Consider the following 17,921-nt stretch of genomic DNA (forward strand, 5'->3'; position numbering starts at 1 on the left):
ATCCCCATCACAGAGCCTTACTCTAAAAATCAGGAATTGTAGAACCCATGACATCACTAGCAAGTCATCCAATGATAGTAGGTCATGGAATAAGCTTTAAGAACAAGAAAGGCAAGTTAACTAAGTCAGTGTATTAAGATCCTCAACACAAATGCCATTTATTAAAATTTAGAGGCAGACTATTTCCTTATTGAGTTTTGCTTTCTTGCTTTCCTGGAGCGTAATCATAAATCCAAATTTGGTAAATTTATACTAGATAATCACATTCTACCAAATTACAGTATTTCTTTATATTGCCTCAAAAATATTCCAGTAACAATTTCAGAATAACGAAAAAGATAATAAGGACTTGAAGAATAATATGATGTTCAAATTCATAAGTAGTTTTTGAAAGTTACATCTTGTTATTTGCAAAAGACTAAATACGTTAAAACCCTAAAATTATGTTACAATCCACAAAGAAAACTCTCACAGATAATTTGCATAGTGAGATAGTCCTAAGAATTTTATCTGGGGGCTGGAAAGGTGGCTCAGTGGTAGAGCACTTGCCTTGCATGCCTGAGGCCCTGGGTTCGATTCCTCAGCACCACATAAGCAAAAAGAAAAAAGCCAGAAGTGGCGCTGTGGCTCAAGTGGTAGAGCGCTAGCCTTGAGCTGAAGAGCTGAGGGACAGCGCCCAGGCCCAGAGTTCAGGCCCCATGACCCGACCCCCCCCCCAAAAAAAAGGATTTTATCTGTTTTTTGTTTTTAACCAGGTTTGGCTCTTTCTTGCCTTCAGAAACCATAACAACTCCTTTAACAAGTATCAGCAACAACTCCTACAACAAGTACCAACAAAGCAAAAATAAAATCATGATAACAAAACAAGGATTTTTTTACTTCTTTAATGCAAAGCTGGAGTCTTGTCTGATTTTTGCATCTCTGGCATGGAGATTCTGTTTGGTGTTGACATTCACAAATCCTTTAAATATTCTGAAAGTCTTAATCATTGGATTGGGGAGGAAAGAATGGAGACTTGGGGACATCACAGAAAGCAATGCAGCAGGAACTGCATTTCATGACATATCACTGACCACAGAATAGGGTTGTCAAGTAGAGTAAGGATGTCCAGTTAAATGTGAATGTCAAGTAAATAATAGTTTTATAGTGTAAGCATGTCCTGAATGTTATATGTATAAAACACTTGAACATTTATATTTTTATATTATATTAAAATATTGTCCAATGTTGTATTTACCTAGACATCTTTATGTTTTTATTTGCTTACTATGGCAAGCCTATTATATTAACCTATTTGTGCTTAGACAACTAATACTAGAGGTTTCAGTACTACTGTACTGAAACTTAGCTCTTAATATATATTTTAACCAATACCCATTTATTCTAATGGAAAAATAGCTCTGCATTCTGTATATCCAAAAATACTATCAAAATAAATACAATGTGCCAAAATTAAATACAGTGACAACAGGGATATACCATAGAGGGAAGAATATACAATAGAAACAAAAAAATCACATAGTACATTAAAAACAACAACAAATAAAACCTCTTGAGTCCACCCTGTATCTTGTATACACATTTATGTAATTTGGAGAGGGGAAGGGGAATAACAAAATGCTGAAACAAGGACACAGGATGACCCATTACAACAAGATACTCTCAAAACACTATGTTGGAAATGAACTTTACAACTTTAGGGAGGAGGGGGGAGTAGGGAAGGTGGGGGAAAGAAGGGATAGTAGGAGAAAAACAAAGGAGGAGGTAAAAATGCTTGACAAGAAATGTACTCTTTACCTTACTCATGTAACTATAACCCTTCTGTACTGCATCTTTACAATAAAATAAAATTAAAAAAATAAATACAATGTATGGAACTCTAGCTGTGTAATTTTACTATAACAAAGATAGACATATGACTTTTATTTGCTGCAGAAGGATGACTGAAAAGCCTAGGGAAAACAGATTGCATATGGAAGTGTGCATGCACACACACATATGATCACTTGCACACACATATGAGTGTGGTTAAAACCTTTAGTAATCAACTGCATTAGAACAAGATAAGACAACTTACACTACTTTGTAATAAGATTATTATAAAGACATAGCTGGCATTAGTTTTATCTGATAGAAAAGTAGGGTGTGAGCTTTGATGGTTCATTTACAGTTTGTCAAGGAGAAGAGAATCTTAGCACAAGCACTGACTTTCCTGTTATCATTGATCTGGATAGAACACTTTTGTTTAGAAATAATGGCGTTTGTTTAGAAAGGACCAAGATGCCGATCGATCCATTGATTATTGGATAGATAGATAGATAGATAGATAGATAGATAGATAGATAGATAGATGGATGGATGGATGCCCTAGCTCATAGTTCATCATGTCTGTTCCAGTTTGCTTTCTGAGTCTACTGAACTTACCAGTACTGATGGTGTCTCTTCTCCTCTGAACCAAAACTTCTACTGTAATCTCTATTCTTTGTGTTTTCCTGATGCTCTTCTATATCTTGGGTGGTCTTACAGTTTTAAAAGAGCCACAAATAAAAACAACAACAACAAAAACCCTACCCATTCTTTTCTCAGTGTCCCACCTCCCTATTCTTCCTCTTCCTGAGGAAGAAATTGTAGCACTGGAATTATGGAATTATAGAATAGGAAGTGTAATGTATTTATTTTATTTATTTTTGGTGCCGGTCTTAGGGTTTGAATTCAGGACCTGGGTACTGTCTCTGAGTGTTTTCACTCCACAGCTTCACTTCTGGCTTTTTCAGTGTTAATTGGCCATAAGAGTATCATGGGCTTTCCTGCCCAGGCTAGCCTTGAACCATGATCACCAGATCTCAGGGTAACTAGTAACTCCCTTGGGTAACTAGGATTACAGGCATCAGTTACTGACCCCTGGCTGGGATGTGCCATTTTTCATAAATGACTATTTTTTTTCCAAAACATATCTTCTGAATGCCTCAATAAATACTTAAAACTCAAAGTTTAAAATAACAACAGGATTTTTTTTTTGCTAGTCCTGGGTCTTGAACTCAGGGTCTGGGCGCTGTCCCTAATCTTCTTTTACACAAGGCTAGCACTCTACCACTTGAGCCACAATGCTACTTCTGGCTTTTCTGTGTATGTGGTGCTGAGGAATGGAACCCAGAGCTTCATGCAGGCCAGGCTAGCACTCTACCACTGAGCTACCTTCCCAGCTCAACAACAGGAATTTTTAAGCATGTGCTAAACTGTGTTCTTTCAAAGCAACTAAAATAAGTCTTTATAAAGCAATATGTAGAGTAGCCATCTTGTTTCTTTTAGGAATTAATACAAATTTATTGGTTTCTTAGCTTTGTCTTCGTAAATTCTTCAGATATTTATTATATACTTTTATGTTTCATGAAGTTTTTATTTTAAAGTATTCAAATCCATTGAGTGAAAGATAAAATGAGGAAACTCAGACAAATAATACTGGGGTCCCTCATTTCTGGAAAAGTGGGGTAGAGTTTAACTATTTTGTATCCTGGTCCTGATCCTTCTGCCTACCACTTACCATTCAGAAGACAGAAGAGCCAGAAACAAATTGGAGATTCACTTTTACAAATATACCATGAAAATAGTTATGCTTTTAAGAAAACCAGACATACTATATGTAGGACTTCTTGATCCTTCTAAAAAAGTAAAATATTTGTTATCTGTTCCTATACTAAAGATTACAAGATTTAAATCAAGTCTGCTCCTCTTTTCCTTCCAAAATCAGAATATCAACGTGGACTGGATCTATATGAGATTGAGCTTGCTGAAATAATACATATTTGAAATCTTATTAGAGGTTAAGATACCACAATTTTACTTTTTTTCTAAACCAGTTCCCCATAAACAAAAATAAATCTGAAACCCCAGCCTGAGAGCTTTGGAAATGTCTAAAAGCAGAAAAAGGTGACTTTCTGACCTCAGACTCCACTTCCTCCCCAACTCAGACAAGTGGGTGTATGTGAGCTCTGCTGAGATATCACACAGGATCTCTTTTGCTGCCTCACCAAGAACTCTGGCTAACCCCTTAGCCAAGCTAAGATCCACAGAAACAAAAGCCCTCCAATGGTTAGGGTTTATCAATGAAATACACAGGATAGGGTCAAAACTCTAGCTCCCAAAGCCATAAACCTTACTGCTTCTTCTAATTATGGTTATCCCAATATTATGATGGTACATTTTAAAAATTCATCAACCTTCCTAGAATTGGTGACCCACACAATATTTGATCTGGTAGGAAGTGACTAAGTCTAAAATAAATCTGTACACAAATCTTTACCAGTAAATAGAAGTCATCTAAAATTGTAGAAAACATGATATTTAAGTTTACAAATATAACCAGATAGGCTGATGTTTCCTTCTCTACCTGTCTCTATTTGGAAATCAGGCCAAAAAAGCAAAATGTATCCAAACCAACAAATAAAAACAAGAACAAACAAAAACAACCCTCGCAGCCTAATTAAAAAATGAAGAAAATAATATGATGTGAACAATCTGCATCTATTGAAAAGTCAATTTATTATCTAGGGAGAAGTTTTAGTAGCTAAAGTTTGTAATTTAGGCAATATAACAGTAATGTATTTCATTTTCGGCATCGGACACTCTCCACTAAAACCTGCATTAAGGTTTATTCATCTCCTGGTATAAAGGGAAAAAAAATAATATCAAGAAAAACCTTTTGTCCCTGGCCAACAGAAAACTCAAGTTGTATCTTCTTTGGGTCCCTGCCCTTTAAAAATACTTCAAACTTCTCCCCATTTGGCCAAAGGATAAAAAAGAGAATTATGGAGGCACATAGTGGAACGTAGAAGTAGAATACATCAATTCAGTTCGCATTCCATTTGTAAGAAATGAAACAAATGTGTTCTATTTCCATGGCCACGCTTATCCACGGAGTAGCAGCTGGGCCGAGGCCTCACAGCAACTACTCTAAAGAAGACAAAGCTTTGGTATACAGTAAGCAGCACCTGCTGCAGTTATTAGGGGGTACAATAAGGAATTTAAATATAGTACTATGTACGGTTAACTATGAAACATACCTGTCTCTCAATAGGATATCTGTTAAAATATGACAAGGAATTTGCTTCAGGGTTAGAGAATCAAGAAAACTAATACTGAAGGTCATTGTAGGGTATGTATTCTAAAAGAAGCTAATGATATCTATCAATAATCAGTAGAAGTGTATTTTTATTAGTGATTCACAGAGATTGAGATCGACAGTCTCTCACATATATTGTTCATGACCCTTGAATGATATTCTACAAAATGAGAAGTGTCTGTAAAAAAGTAAACCTTTACATTTTATTAAATTTGAACTTATTAGAGATAAAACTGTTCTTTAAGAGACTTCTCACACCAAACAGTTACAATAAAGCTGTTGTTGTGTTTCATTGGTTTTTATTCTGTTTTAGCGAAGTTTAAGCTAAGGTATTCATAATTTTACTTTATAGCTTATCAGTCATCCTTGGATCAAACTTAGCTTATTATTATATTTTGATGGAACATTTATAGTATACAAGATTTGAATAATATATGGGATTTTAAAATGTACATTAGATCTAATATTCTTAACAAGGATATGAATACCATAACCAATCCTCAACTGAATGAAGGGTACCTTTGTAAGGTTTTTCTAATCCCAGTGGTAAAACAACCACACTCTCCTCTGAGCCCCACTAACTCTGTAAACATAACCTGGGATATTTTTTTTGAAAGAGCAAATCAAATCAGTTAAATAGATGTGACTAGCATACTAAATAACTTCTACTAGATGTTTATTTAAGATATTTGATCCTAAAAATTCATATCAAAACTTATACAGTTAGGAATATTGGACATAATGTATATTTGGATATAAAGCTTATTTTTGAATTTTGTACATTATAATTTATGTTGTCAATGCTGTTATTGTTATTTTGAATATCTCTTTTTTATATAACTAGTAATAATACAATTAACCAATAATAAATCCTTAAAACTCTAATCCATAGATTGCAAATGCAACAATCATAGCTTATTTTCTGAGGGAAAAAGGTATGCCTCTCTCTTTTAACATGTGATAACAGAAGCTTCAACCTTGCTGCCTGTTATCATAGAAAAAGTAAACTCTGACAGTGTAATTTCAAAGAAGTATTTTTGTGAGAAGTATAGTAGAAATTGTATTAGGTATCAAATAGGCAAGAGGAGCAGAAATTTTGGTCTTAAGCATGGATTCTGGATAGCTCTTGAACAATTTCATGGGCTACATGAATAGACATGAATAGATTGTCTAGACTGGTGACATGCACAGATAGTTGGAAATGAAGAGGATGTGATTGTGGGAAAGAAAATCTAAAAACATCTCTTGATTATGGTTGGGCCTGATAAGCCTGAGCTCTTTGGCAAATAAACTGCCCTAAAACAGCAGAAGGCATTCTCCAGTAAAGTAATAGTCCACCTTTTGGGTTCATCTCGCACTTTGGTATAATAGAATCCTCCCCAGGCTCAGAAAATGCCTCTAGAAACTTCACATTGTAGGAGATAAGGGTCAAAATTTTCAGTATGAAGACACTGCCTTATCAAAGGCAAATGTTTAGACTGATTTCCCTGCTTTTCAAAAACATTTTTTATTCTAGTTTTGTGATATTCGTATAACAATGCTCATTAACTTTTTGGTCTGTGATTAAAAGAAAGCAAAACAGGGGCTGGGAAGGTGGCTCAGTGGTAGAGCGCTTGCCTTACATGCATGAGGCCCTGGGTTCGATTCCTCAGTACCACATAAGCAAAAAGAAAAAAAAGCCAGAAGTGGCGCTGTGGCTCAAGTGGTAGAGCGCTAGCCTTGAGCTGAACAGCTGAGGACAGCACCCAGGCCCAGAGTTCAGGCCCCACATCTGGACATCCCCCCCCATAAAAAAGAAAGAAAGCAAAACATGCCAAGCACAGAGGCTCAAGTTTGTAACTATAATTTCCTTGAGATACAGATATTGTATAATCATGTTTAAAGGGCATCCTTTAACCAAAAAAGGTAAAAAAAAATAAGTTAGTAAGACTTTATCTTGACCTTGGCTGAATGAAGGGATGCAGACCCATGTCCCAGTGACAGAGGGAAACACAATGGCTGGGTGTGGTGGCTCATGTCTGTCATGTCAACAATGCAGAGATGAATAAATAGGAAGTCATAGTCAAGGCTAGCTCAAGCATAAACCCAAACCTTTGGTTAGACATAGCACATTTGGGCACAGAATCTTGTTTAAAGTTCTCAGAGATAATCTTTTCAGCATGAAAGTTATTTCTAAGGGAATCTGGACAGATATTATATGAGACTCTTATAAAAACAACCAAAAAGTAATCAGTAATAACTCCACTTACATAAAATCATATAGATTTTATGATAGAGTTAAATCTATTCATTGGCACCTAAACTTCAGAGAATAAACGTAATGTAGAATTCACATTATACTGAGAAATTCAAATGCTAAAAAAGAACAAAAGATTTATTATACATGTTTTAAATTTTTATATTTTAAATGTTTTATGCCATGAAATAGTGGTGGTAACATAGTCATTCCTCAACAGTTTTATAACTGTGTTTCTTCTTTTCATATATGAAATTTCCAAGGAATTTGGACATTTGCATCTTTTGACTCTGACAAGCAGCCATGATCCTGCTATGCTAAAGAATGTAAGTTAACATTAGAGATACCCACACATGAATATTTATTACAACAACATTCACAACAGCCAACCAACACAATCAGAATCATTTAGCCATAAGGAAAATTAAATTATGTCATTTGCAGGAAAACAGATGGAAACGGAGACCATCATTTTATGCCAGATAAGTAGACTTGGAAAGAGAAATCTTGCATGTTCTCTCTCATCTCTGGCATCTAAACCTTAAAAAATATGGATATATGTGTGTATATGTATATATATGTTTAAATGTATCATGAATGAATATAATAAGAGGACTGTTTGGAGAAAGGAACCAGTGGAGATAAGGTGAAAAAAGGTCAGAGTGATGTAAAGTAAATATGATCAGCATATATTATATGCATCAAAATAGCATAATGCATTCCCTTAAAACATTTTTCAAAAGGGGAGATAAGTCAAAAGACAACAGAGCAACAGAGAAGGTAAAATTATTAAAATATATTGCATGTGATATGGAAATTACAAAATAAAAGAAATATTTTTTATACAATTCATGTATGTAAATAAAAAGAAGGGAAAAAGAATGGAAATGAGAAATGAATGCAGATTGAGCCTCTCTGGTTAAAACTGTTTAATATATTAACTATAACAATTGAAAAATCCCACTGAGATGTTAGAGGCACATTTAGGTACAAAAAGAGCAAGACATGTGCTCCTCTCCTAAAGTCAGAAGGGCATTCTGTATGTTCTGCACTTTGCTGAATTACCTCCATTACACATCAGTTTCTGTTCTCAGCTCTGAAGAGTGACAGGCACATTCTTTAACCACAGATTCATGAGGAATGACTCTGAGTGAGACATGAGAATTAGTAACCTTTTCAGTGTAGGAAGGGAGAAGAAAAAGATTGTGTCACCTTGAGATTGCTGAGGGCATCCACAGAGCTTTGTGTGTGAGCTGTGCTTTAGTTCATTGAGTCTCTGGTCCCAATTTTGTAGAGAGTCCTAGTTGTAAAAATATTTCCTCCTCTGGCATTTCAAGAAACAGGGGCCTTCATGTCTGTGCAATAGTTTTGTCATGGAGCAGGCTGGGGTTCTCTGTTACGGTCATGAGAAAAAGTAGTAGCAAGATTATGGTCTAGAGTAATTTTCAGAAGTGCTCCATCATGTGGCCCTGTGGAACTACAACAAGATATCCCTACCAGAGTCATATAGTTCACATGGTGATGGCTGAGCTCCAGCAACATCTGTTCCTATAACTCGCTAATTCATACTGAATCATTCCCGTAGGCACAGGGTAAACCACAAAGAGCTCTGCAGAAATCTTGTTGTTTTTATAAATTGTGGACTTCCCGCCACTTAATTGCAAACATGACAAGCTTATGTGGACAATGTATTTAAAGAGGGGGAAAGCATTTTAAAAACACAACTTTACATCCTGTGTGATTAATGTTTATAGCTATAAGTAATTTATAAATTTATTCAACAAGATCAATTCATTAGTAATACTTCTAAGAGATATATTTCCTACCTCACCAAGTATTTAGAAAACCTATGGATTGGGATAGGAATGTGGCTTAGTAGTAGAGTGCTTGCCTAGCATGCATGAAATCGTGGGTTAAATTCTTCAGTACCACATAAGCAGAAAAGGCTGCAAGTGACACTGTGGCTTTAGTGGTAGAGTGATAGCCTTGAGCAAAAGAAGATCAGGAACAATGTTCAAGCCTTGAGTTCAAGCCCCAGGACTTGCATAAAAGAAAAAAGAAAACCTATGGATTATCTATACTACGGATCCTGTAGGATATATATATATACCTTAAAAACAGCAACTGGCAAACAGAACTGACATTTAGAATTAATATGATAGTAGAGATTACCTTTCATCTATTCCCACAGGGAGTGTGACAGAAATAGTGTGCTCTCCCTTTCACAACTAAGAAAACAATGAGCACAAAGTCATGTCAAGATAATATTATTTAAAATAGACCAACAGTTCTACCTGAATTGAGCTCTACTTCAGCTATACTTGAATTGTGCTCTACTATTCAGACTTGACCCATAATTTTCTCTCAAACACTTTTTAACTTCTCAGTAAAGCTTTGTTAATATGGACATTATTTTTTTCTTTTGTATTAAGTAGCTAACCATATATTCTAGAAAAGGACAATTCAGAAATGCATTGTATTCATATAGAGATGCAAAGGCTACTCTTTAATGTATATAGTTTAAAGATCTCACATGTATGCTAATTCTAAGAGCACATTCTATTTACATATCAGAATGACTTTCTCTTGCCAAAAATGTCCATCATAATTAACACACACAATCCTTAAAGTATGCAGGGACATCACACCTAATATATGCCACATGTTACTAGTGTCATGTACACTAACCCACACTTCTGAACAACCCTGAAGACAGGCAATAATAGGTGCAATCCTAGCTACTTAGGAGCCTAAATCTGAGGATCACAGTTCAAAGCCAGTCTGGGCAGAAAAAATCTATGAGACTCTCATCTCCACTCACCTACCAAAAAAAGCTGGAAGTGGAGCTGTGGATCAAGTGGTAGAGTGCTAGCCTTGAGCAAAAGAAGCTCAGGTATAGCACCAAGTCCCTGAGTACCTGAGTTTAAGCCCCAGGACAGGCACCAAAAAGAGAGGAGAAAAAAAAGTATGATAAAACTTGTTCTTTGGAAAATCATTTATCAACTTACTTTAACAAGAGTGAATAAAAACTATTTTACATTTGAAACACTATTATTTTTTAAATAACACATTTTTTTCAATGCAAAACTATGATAGAGACAAATGTGGTTGCAGATATAAACTTCATCTGTAACTTAAAAAATCCATCCTATTTAATTTGTTAGATCTTACTTGAAGATTTTTCTATTAACTCAGAAATTGTAAATAAAATCTTCATAAGAACTATTTAAAGCACTCAATTCTACCTATGAAAAGCATACAACTAATGTTTTAGCTGTAGAAGTGTGTGTGTGTGTTTGTGTGTGTGTGTGTGTGTGTTTGGTTTAGTATTTTGGTTTATTTTTTTTCAATCACAATTCCAGAAGAGGAAGTGTGGGAGCAAGTGGGCTGGGCAGTGGCAAAAACCTCCTGACACATCACACTCCACCTCCCTGTGTTGGTGGAGAGTGTATGGAGCAACCTTTAAATTCTGGGAGGTCTGGCCTGTGAGCAGCAGGAGCAGGCAGGGAACACGGCATCCTCTGGCTCTGACTCTCACTGGCCAAGGTAAGCCTGTAGCAGCTGTGTAGCTGGGCATATGCTTTTTAATTGAATGGGGAAATTGAAGATTTAGGAAGATTATTTTGGCTGTAATGCTGTTAGTCTGTCTTGAATTCTCATAGTCTTTCCAATAAGCAGGTCATGTGTGTGTGTGTGTGTGTGTGTGTGTGTGTGTGTGTGTGTGTGTGTGTGTGTGTGTGTGTGTGTGTGTATACACATATACATTAAAGTTTCCAGGTATTTTGAAATAATTCAAAAATATGCATATAATCTTAAAAAACTTCTATCCTTCTCCAAAAACACTGAAATCACTGTTCTCAATAGAAAAAAAGGGAAAATTCTATGCTTCTTTGGAATAATTAATTATAGCAACATCACTTTCAGTAGTTATTATGAAGGCAGATAAAAGAAGGATCATCTTTGATAATGTAAGCCATCAATAATGTTAGTTTTTAATGAGTTAATTTATTTTATTTTCAAGGAAAATAAAACTCAAAGCCCAAATTTTCACCAAGAAACCTGCTTGGCACTATGTAGACTTCTTATCACAAATAGAAAAGTTGCTGGCTGTTTGTTTGTTTCCTTTTCACTTAAAATTTCTAAAGTATTTTTCTGAAATAGCTAACTTCCAAAATGGTTATCAGTTCACCTAAGTAGCACCCTCTTAATAATTTAAACTAAAAATCACATCTAAAATGCATGTTAGAAAAATGGACAAAACAAATTTCTTTCATAGTTTTATATCCGTGTTTTCTTTTCTTCCTTGAAAAATGTATTCTTGTATTAGTTTATTATTTGAATTTATTAAATTACTTTCTGATCTGTTTTGGGGTTTCCGTAGCTGGAAATATAAGTGAGTAATGGTAGAATCTCTGGAACTCTAAATTTAAAGTTGAGTAACTATAGATGTGTAAAATTCCCCTGTCTCTTGTCAAGTGAGAGACAAGGGAGGAAACTGCAGATACTAACTCAAAAGAACGTCACAGTAAAAAGAAAAGTGTCCTCTAAGAAGTAAAAAAGTTCCACTATAATAATCTTTGCTTGTGATGATTTTGTCATGCAGCAGTATGAAAAAGCTATATGTTAAACATATTAAATGTTCCTTTCAAATGTTTTCCAGGAAAAATCACAATCATGAGAATTGAAGTGATTTTCTTTTGCCTCATAGGCATTACCCATTCCCTGCCAGTAAGTACAGCAGAATCTTAGGGAAAATTCTTGAAAAGCATCAATGAATTATGCTAAGAATACATTAACATTGTTTTTCTTTTCCTTTCTTCTTTCCAATGTTAAACAGATTGAGTCTGGCAGCTCTGAGGAAAATCAGGTAGGCATTTTCTGGGTTTATCAATTCCATGCAAGCATTTTTGCAATTATTCCAAGGGGTGCTACAAAAATTGCTTATTAAAATCAAGCTTGCTAATCACTTTACCCTCAAGATTGTTAATTTTAAGTATTTATCCACTATCTACTGTAATATAGGCTTGATAATTAGACTTATGGATATTTAAAACAATGCTCCATGTTATCATTGCTCATATCAGATGAGTTTTATAAATGTGTGTGACTTTTTCATGAGTCAACATGTTCTAGAAACAGAAAATGTTACTTGCTGCTTTACTAAGTAAAGCAGTTTAAAATTCACCTCAAACACTGGCCAGAACTGTTAGTATGCCCACAAAGATATTTACTAAGGAGCTCATTGTGAAAAGAAAGTCTATTTGTGCCATTTGTATCTATTGTGCTTATCTGCTGACATTTTTCTAACTAAGCCTAAGACCAAACCCAATTCTTTATTCATTACAATAATTTGACCAGCATCATCCATGTACTTGCCCCTCCACAATAGATAAAACTGTGCCAGCCAAATAACAAGTGAGCTTTGTCCTTGGAGCAAAGACAAAAGAGAACAGAGAGTTCAATTCCAGATGAACACAATGAATGCCAATGTTGTGCTGCCTGGGGGTCACTGTAGGCATGGATTTTATGGCTTAATGAAGACAGTAAGAGGTGTTTGTATGTGGTTTGTGTGGGAGTGTAAGTGTGGGCACATCCATTTTCTATCTCATTTGATAACACAGGTGTTAATCACAATAATGAACCAGGAATGTAACATTTCCTGGTAAGACAGAGGCCAAACTAAAGGCAAGAACTAATGTTCGTAAAAATAGAATAAAATATGGCAAGGATGTAGAACCATGAAGCCTTGGGGTGAAGAGTTCAAGTCTCAGTCAGCCCTTTAGAATCCCAGAAACTCTGACAGAGCAAATGCAGAAAAGTCTGTAAGGTTAGAACCCAGAAGATGAGCACTAGCTGCACTAGCTGTTGGTGTCAGATTGCTCAATTCTTTTAATATGTTCATTTTACAGACATATATATCTATATATGTTTCCTCTATATTATTTTTAAATTATGAATTTAACTAAGAGTTGGTTTTCCTGAACTTGTATTACATGTACCATCAGTGTGTGTGTGAGAGAGAAACATGTGCACATGAACACATACACACATACAAAGCAGAGAGATTGCAACAGAGACAAACATGCTTGGACACACACCAACACATGAACACACATATAGAAGACACAGAGACAGAGAATTCATCTGGCCTGGTGGCTGGCTCGGCCTCTTATTACCACTGAACCACATTGTGGCTGAGCTCCCTGAGTGGTAAGATAGAAAAAATAGTGTGGTCTATCTCACGGCATTTGAGAGGATCAAATGAACTAGTATTTATAAAGCCTTTCGAAAAAGTGCCTAAGCCACTATTAGTGCTATTAAGAATCCAGTAAATGAGTCTGGTGCTGATGGCTCATGCCTATAATCCTAGTCAGGAGCTGAGATTTGAGAATCAAGGTTCAAAGCCAGTTCAGGCAGGAAACTCTTGGAGGCTCTTATCTCCAATTAACCAGAAAACTGCTATAAGCCTTGAGCAAAAAAAGTCAAGCAAGAGTTCAAGACCCTGAGCTCAATCCCCTATACTGGCAGGTGTGCATGCCCCCGCCCCCGCCACGAAGGTTTAAAAAAATGAATTGCGAAACCTGATAAATAGTAAAAGACAAAAAAATATTACATTTGGACATGATAAATTAAACAGGACTCAGTCATACAGTGAGACCAAAGGAGGTTATTATTAGGAGAGAGTCAGAAAGGCTCAATAGCTATATCATTATAAAATGATACTTATCGGCCTGGAAATGTGGCTTAGTGGTAGAGTACTTGCCTAGTATGCATGAAGCCCTGGCTGAAATTCCTCAGTACCACATAAACAGAAAAAGCCAGAAGTGGTGCTTTGGCTCTAGTGATAGAGTGCCAGCCTTGAGAAAAAGAAGCTCAGGAACAGTGTCCAGGCCCTGAGTTCAAGTCCCAGGCCTGGCAAATAAGAAAAGATACTTATTGACAAGAACCGCAAGAAAAGGAAACAAGAGATTTGTTATTGTACTGTTTATGCTTTTCTTTTTTTTGGGAGGGGGTCCGGTCATGGGGCCTGAACTCTGGGCCTGGGAACTGTCCCTCAGCTCTTCAGCTAAAGGCTAGCGTTCTACCACTGAGCCACCTTCCCCGCCCCTGCTTTTCATTTTTTTATTTCTGTTTTTTTCCCCTTTGGTCAGTTTTTGATTTCTGTACCCTTTGTCTTGTATGTTAGTTTACCTGAATTGGGGAGTGGAAGGGGAAGCACAGAAGCAGTGGGATACTAGACACTATGTTAGAAATGTTGAACTGTACAACTTGGAGGGAAATGGGGATCTGGAGGAAAAAAAAACTGGGAGAAAAAGGAAGGATGGGGTAACACTGTTTAAAAAGAAATGTACTCATTAACTGAAATACGTAACTGTAACATCTCTGTATATCACCTTTACAATAAATATGTTTTTAATTATTTTATTAAAAAAGGATATCTGTATCTGGCTGAATATGAACATATAATGTGTTTATACATTGGGATTAGCAAAGTGTTGTCGTTTTTCCAGTTTATCAAGTTAGGATCCTTGAGTTGTTTAGGGTTGTTCCAATGACAAAGATTTACCTTTCTTTCCTTCCTTCCTTCCTTCCTTCTTTCTTTCTTTCTTTCTTTCTTTCTTTCTTTCTTTCTTTCTTTCTTTCTTTCTTTCTGTTTCTTTCACAGCTTTTTAACAAAAAATATCCAGATTCTGAAGCCTCATGGCTAAAGCTTGATCTGTCTGAGAAGAATAATCTCCTAGCACCACAGGTATTTCTAAATTTCCTAAAATTAAACAGTAAGCCGGGAGAGGTGACTCCCTGTAATCCTAGCTGTAATCTGAACTGCTCAGGAGGCTGAGATCTGAATATTACAGTTCAAATACAGCCCAGGCAGGAAAGTCAGTAAGATTCTTATCTCCAATTAGCCACCAAAAGGCTAGAAGTAGAGCTTACATGGTAGAGTGCTAGTCTTGAGTAAAATCACTGAAGGACAGCCTTCAGGCTCCAAGTTCAAGCTCCACTACCAGCACCAGAAGCAAAAACAACAAAAACCCAAAGCAAACCTAAACAATAGACAGCAACTAAGTTGTCTATTGGGGTTTATGACAGGTCAACTGGATTTCCCACCTGGTGGGGCTTATGTGCCTAGATCACCAAATAATCCCCTGGTTAGATTCTTGTGTTGAAAAATATCCCTACTGAGGCTGAAAACTGGCTTTGTTTTTGTATCAGAAAGCTGGGCATGTGTAATACATATATTAATGTGTCCTTCTCTCCTCAGAATGTGCTGTCCTCTGAAGAAACTGATGTCTTGCAACCAGAGGTGAGTTTTACAGTTCTGTCACTGGAGACAAGGAGGCCCTGGCCCTCTTTGACAAAGTACCACTCACAATTTTTCCAACTAATCTCCATTGCAAAACCTGCTCAGGAAAAAATTTTAAAAAGGCCTTACATTTACTAAATGTGAGAAATGGAAGATACTTCGGATAAGTTTGGTGTTGCAGGAACTGTCTATCCAGGTCTATCCCCTGAAACTTTAAGCCTCCTACAATTTACTGAAAGAATTCTAAATGTTTATCTAATATCTGAAAAATATGGCATTAATGTATCCCAAAGCTAAGATTTTTCCATTTGCATGCTCCTTTTTCTAGCACAATGCTTTCTGAAGTATTCTTTTTAACTAGGATCATGAATATATTTACTGAGCAAAGTAAATATATTTTCCTTAAGATTCCATTTGAAGATGCTAAAAATTCTTAAAGAAAAGTAGAAAAGGACCTAACATATTTCCTGTTACAATTTAAAATACTGTGTAATTCAATGCCCAGATTTGAGCTGTAGTTACTTTTTGACCATCCATGTGATAGTAGGGAGGGGTTATAGGTTTTGATACACGTAAAATAGATTCTTAGTTACCTTGAGACTTTTCATTTCACACAGAATAATCACATTTGTCTGTATCTATTATTCCACTGAGTTTATCAAACTATATCATGTCTGAATTATGCAAGTATTCTTGCACATTTTATTATTAATTTTATCAACAATCTCCTTGTGTGTGTGTGCATATGTGTGTGTGTGTGTGTGTGTGTGTGTGTGTGTGTGGTACTGGGGATTGAACCCAAGGCTTGAGAGTGCTGTATCACTGAACCTCAGTGTACCTCAGACCAAAGAAATAGTATCAATATAAATGTTTTACTTAGGTATTTGGATTTAAAATACTTGTAAAAATTATATGTGTATGTGTGTAAAAACTGTGTATGTGTGTGCCAGAACTGAGTCTTGAATTCAGGCCTTTCATTCTTGCTTGGGTTCTTTGCTCAAGATTGACATACTATCAACTGAGCCACAGCTTCACTTCTAGCCTTTGAGTGGTTAATCAGATATGAGCCTCACAGACTTTTCTTCCTGAGCTAGATTTGAACCTTGCCCCCTAGATGTCAGACTCTTGGGTAGGTAGGATTACTGGATTGGGAAATAGGAAAATCCCTTTAGAATATGATTTCATTTATTCTTTTATTAAAATGATTTGCTCCTAAATGCTATAGGTGTTCTTAAACACACAAAAAAGATACCAAATAAAAAAGCAAGCAAGTAAAAGACTAGAAAGACTAAGGGAAAACCAAACTCAAGCCCTAATCTGAGGAATCATCTTTAACTCTTAGACCTTCTCAAGTAATTCCAATGAAAGCCACATGGATGAGTTGAATGAGGATGATATTGGAAACCACATGGACAGCCAAGACTTCACTGAGTCAGATGAAAGCGATCATGATAGTGATCATGAGCACCATTCACACCACCATGATCACCACGAACACCACAAAAACTCTCACCACTCCCATGAATCTGAAGAAGTGATCAGTTTGCCTCCTCCTCTCACACTGGAGACACCGGTCTTCACTCCAGTTTTCCCTGCAATGAGCACACTAGAAAGCCATGGAGATAGCAATGCTCCCGAAGGGAAGAAGTCTAAATCCTCGGACATAACTAATGTTCAGGTAAGTCCCTTCACAGATATGTTCAATGGCTCTAAGCAGAGCTCACTTCTTGGAATGCAGGCTGTGCATATTCAGCTGTCATTCAGCAAACACAAAAACATTTTTAGTATTTAATTTATGATCTTTAGTACAGTCTTCTTTCCATTTGATAGGTTCTTAACTTTGTCTCCACAGCATAATTTTACTTGATTTTCCAAATCCTGACTCTAAAACATTCATTATATTCACCTGAATTTTTAATCTAGAAAGATTTCAGAAAAGGGAAATTACTTATAAAATATACCTACGAAAAATATAAAATATACCTAAGAAAAGTTGTAGCATCACAAATTACACTGAATCTAAACCAAAAATTCCAATCCAATTTGGCGTGCCATTACTGTTTACTCTACATTTTAATTTTCTCTTCCTTCTTTGTGGGGAGGGAGTAAAAGTGTATATTACTGGGGTTTTGAACCCAGGGCATCATATTTGCTAGGCAAGAGCTCTACCACTTGAGCCACACCCTCAGACCTTTTACTTTAGTTATTTCTTTTTTTGGGGGGGGAGGTCCTCTCATGGGGCCTGAACTCTGGGCCTGGGC

The 17,921-nt window shown here is 36.1% G+C and overlaps 1 protein-coding gene across 1 annotated transcript in view; it reads left to right on the forward strand.

Annotated features, from left to right (window-relative positions):
• Window positions 1-10,797: 10,797 nt before the first annotated feature.
• Spp1 (secreted phosphoprotein 1) overlaps window positions 10,798-17,921 on the forward strand; it is a 9,432-nt gene continuing 2,308 nt past the window's right edge. Inside the window, exons 1-6 of the mRNA XM_013029816.1 lie at window positions 10,798-10,901; window positions 12,016-12,083; window positions 12,193-12,222; window positions 15,022-15,105; window positions 15,619-15,660; window positions 17,003-17,444. Coding sequence (XP_012885270.1) covers window positions 12,030-12,083; window positions 12,193-12,222; window positions 15,022-15,105; window positions 15,619-15,660; window positions 17,003-17,444 — 652 coding nt within the window. The 5' untranslated portion in view covers window positions 10,798-10,901; window positions 12,016-12,029. The remainder of the gene's footprint in view (window positions 10,902-12,015; window positions 12,084-12,192; window positions 12,223-15,021; window positions 15,106-15,618; window positions 15,661-17,002; window positions 17,445-17,921) is intronic.

This window comes from Dipodomys ordii, unplaced genomic scaffold (assembly GCF_000151885.1).
Source record: "Dipodomys ordii isolate 6190 unplaced genomic scaffold, Dord_2.0 Scaffold123, whole genome shotgun sequence".
NCBI lineage: Eukaryota > Metazoa > Chordata > Mammalia > Rodentia > Heteromyidae > Dipodomys > Dipodomys ordii.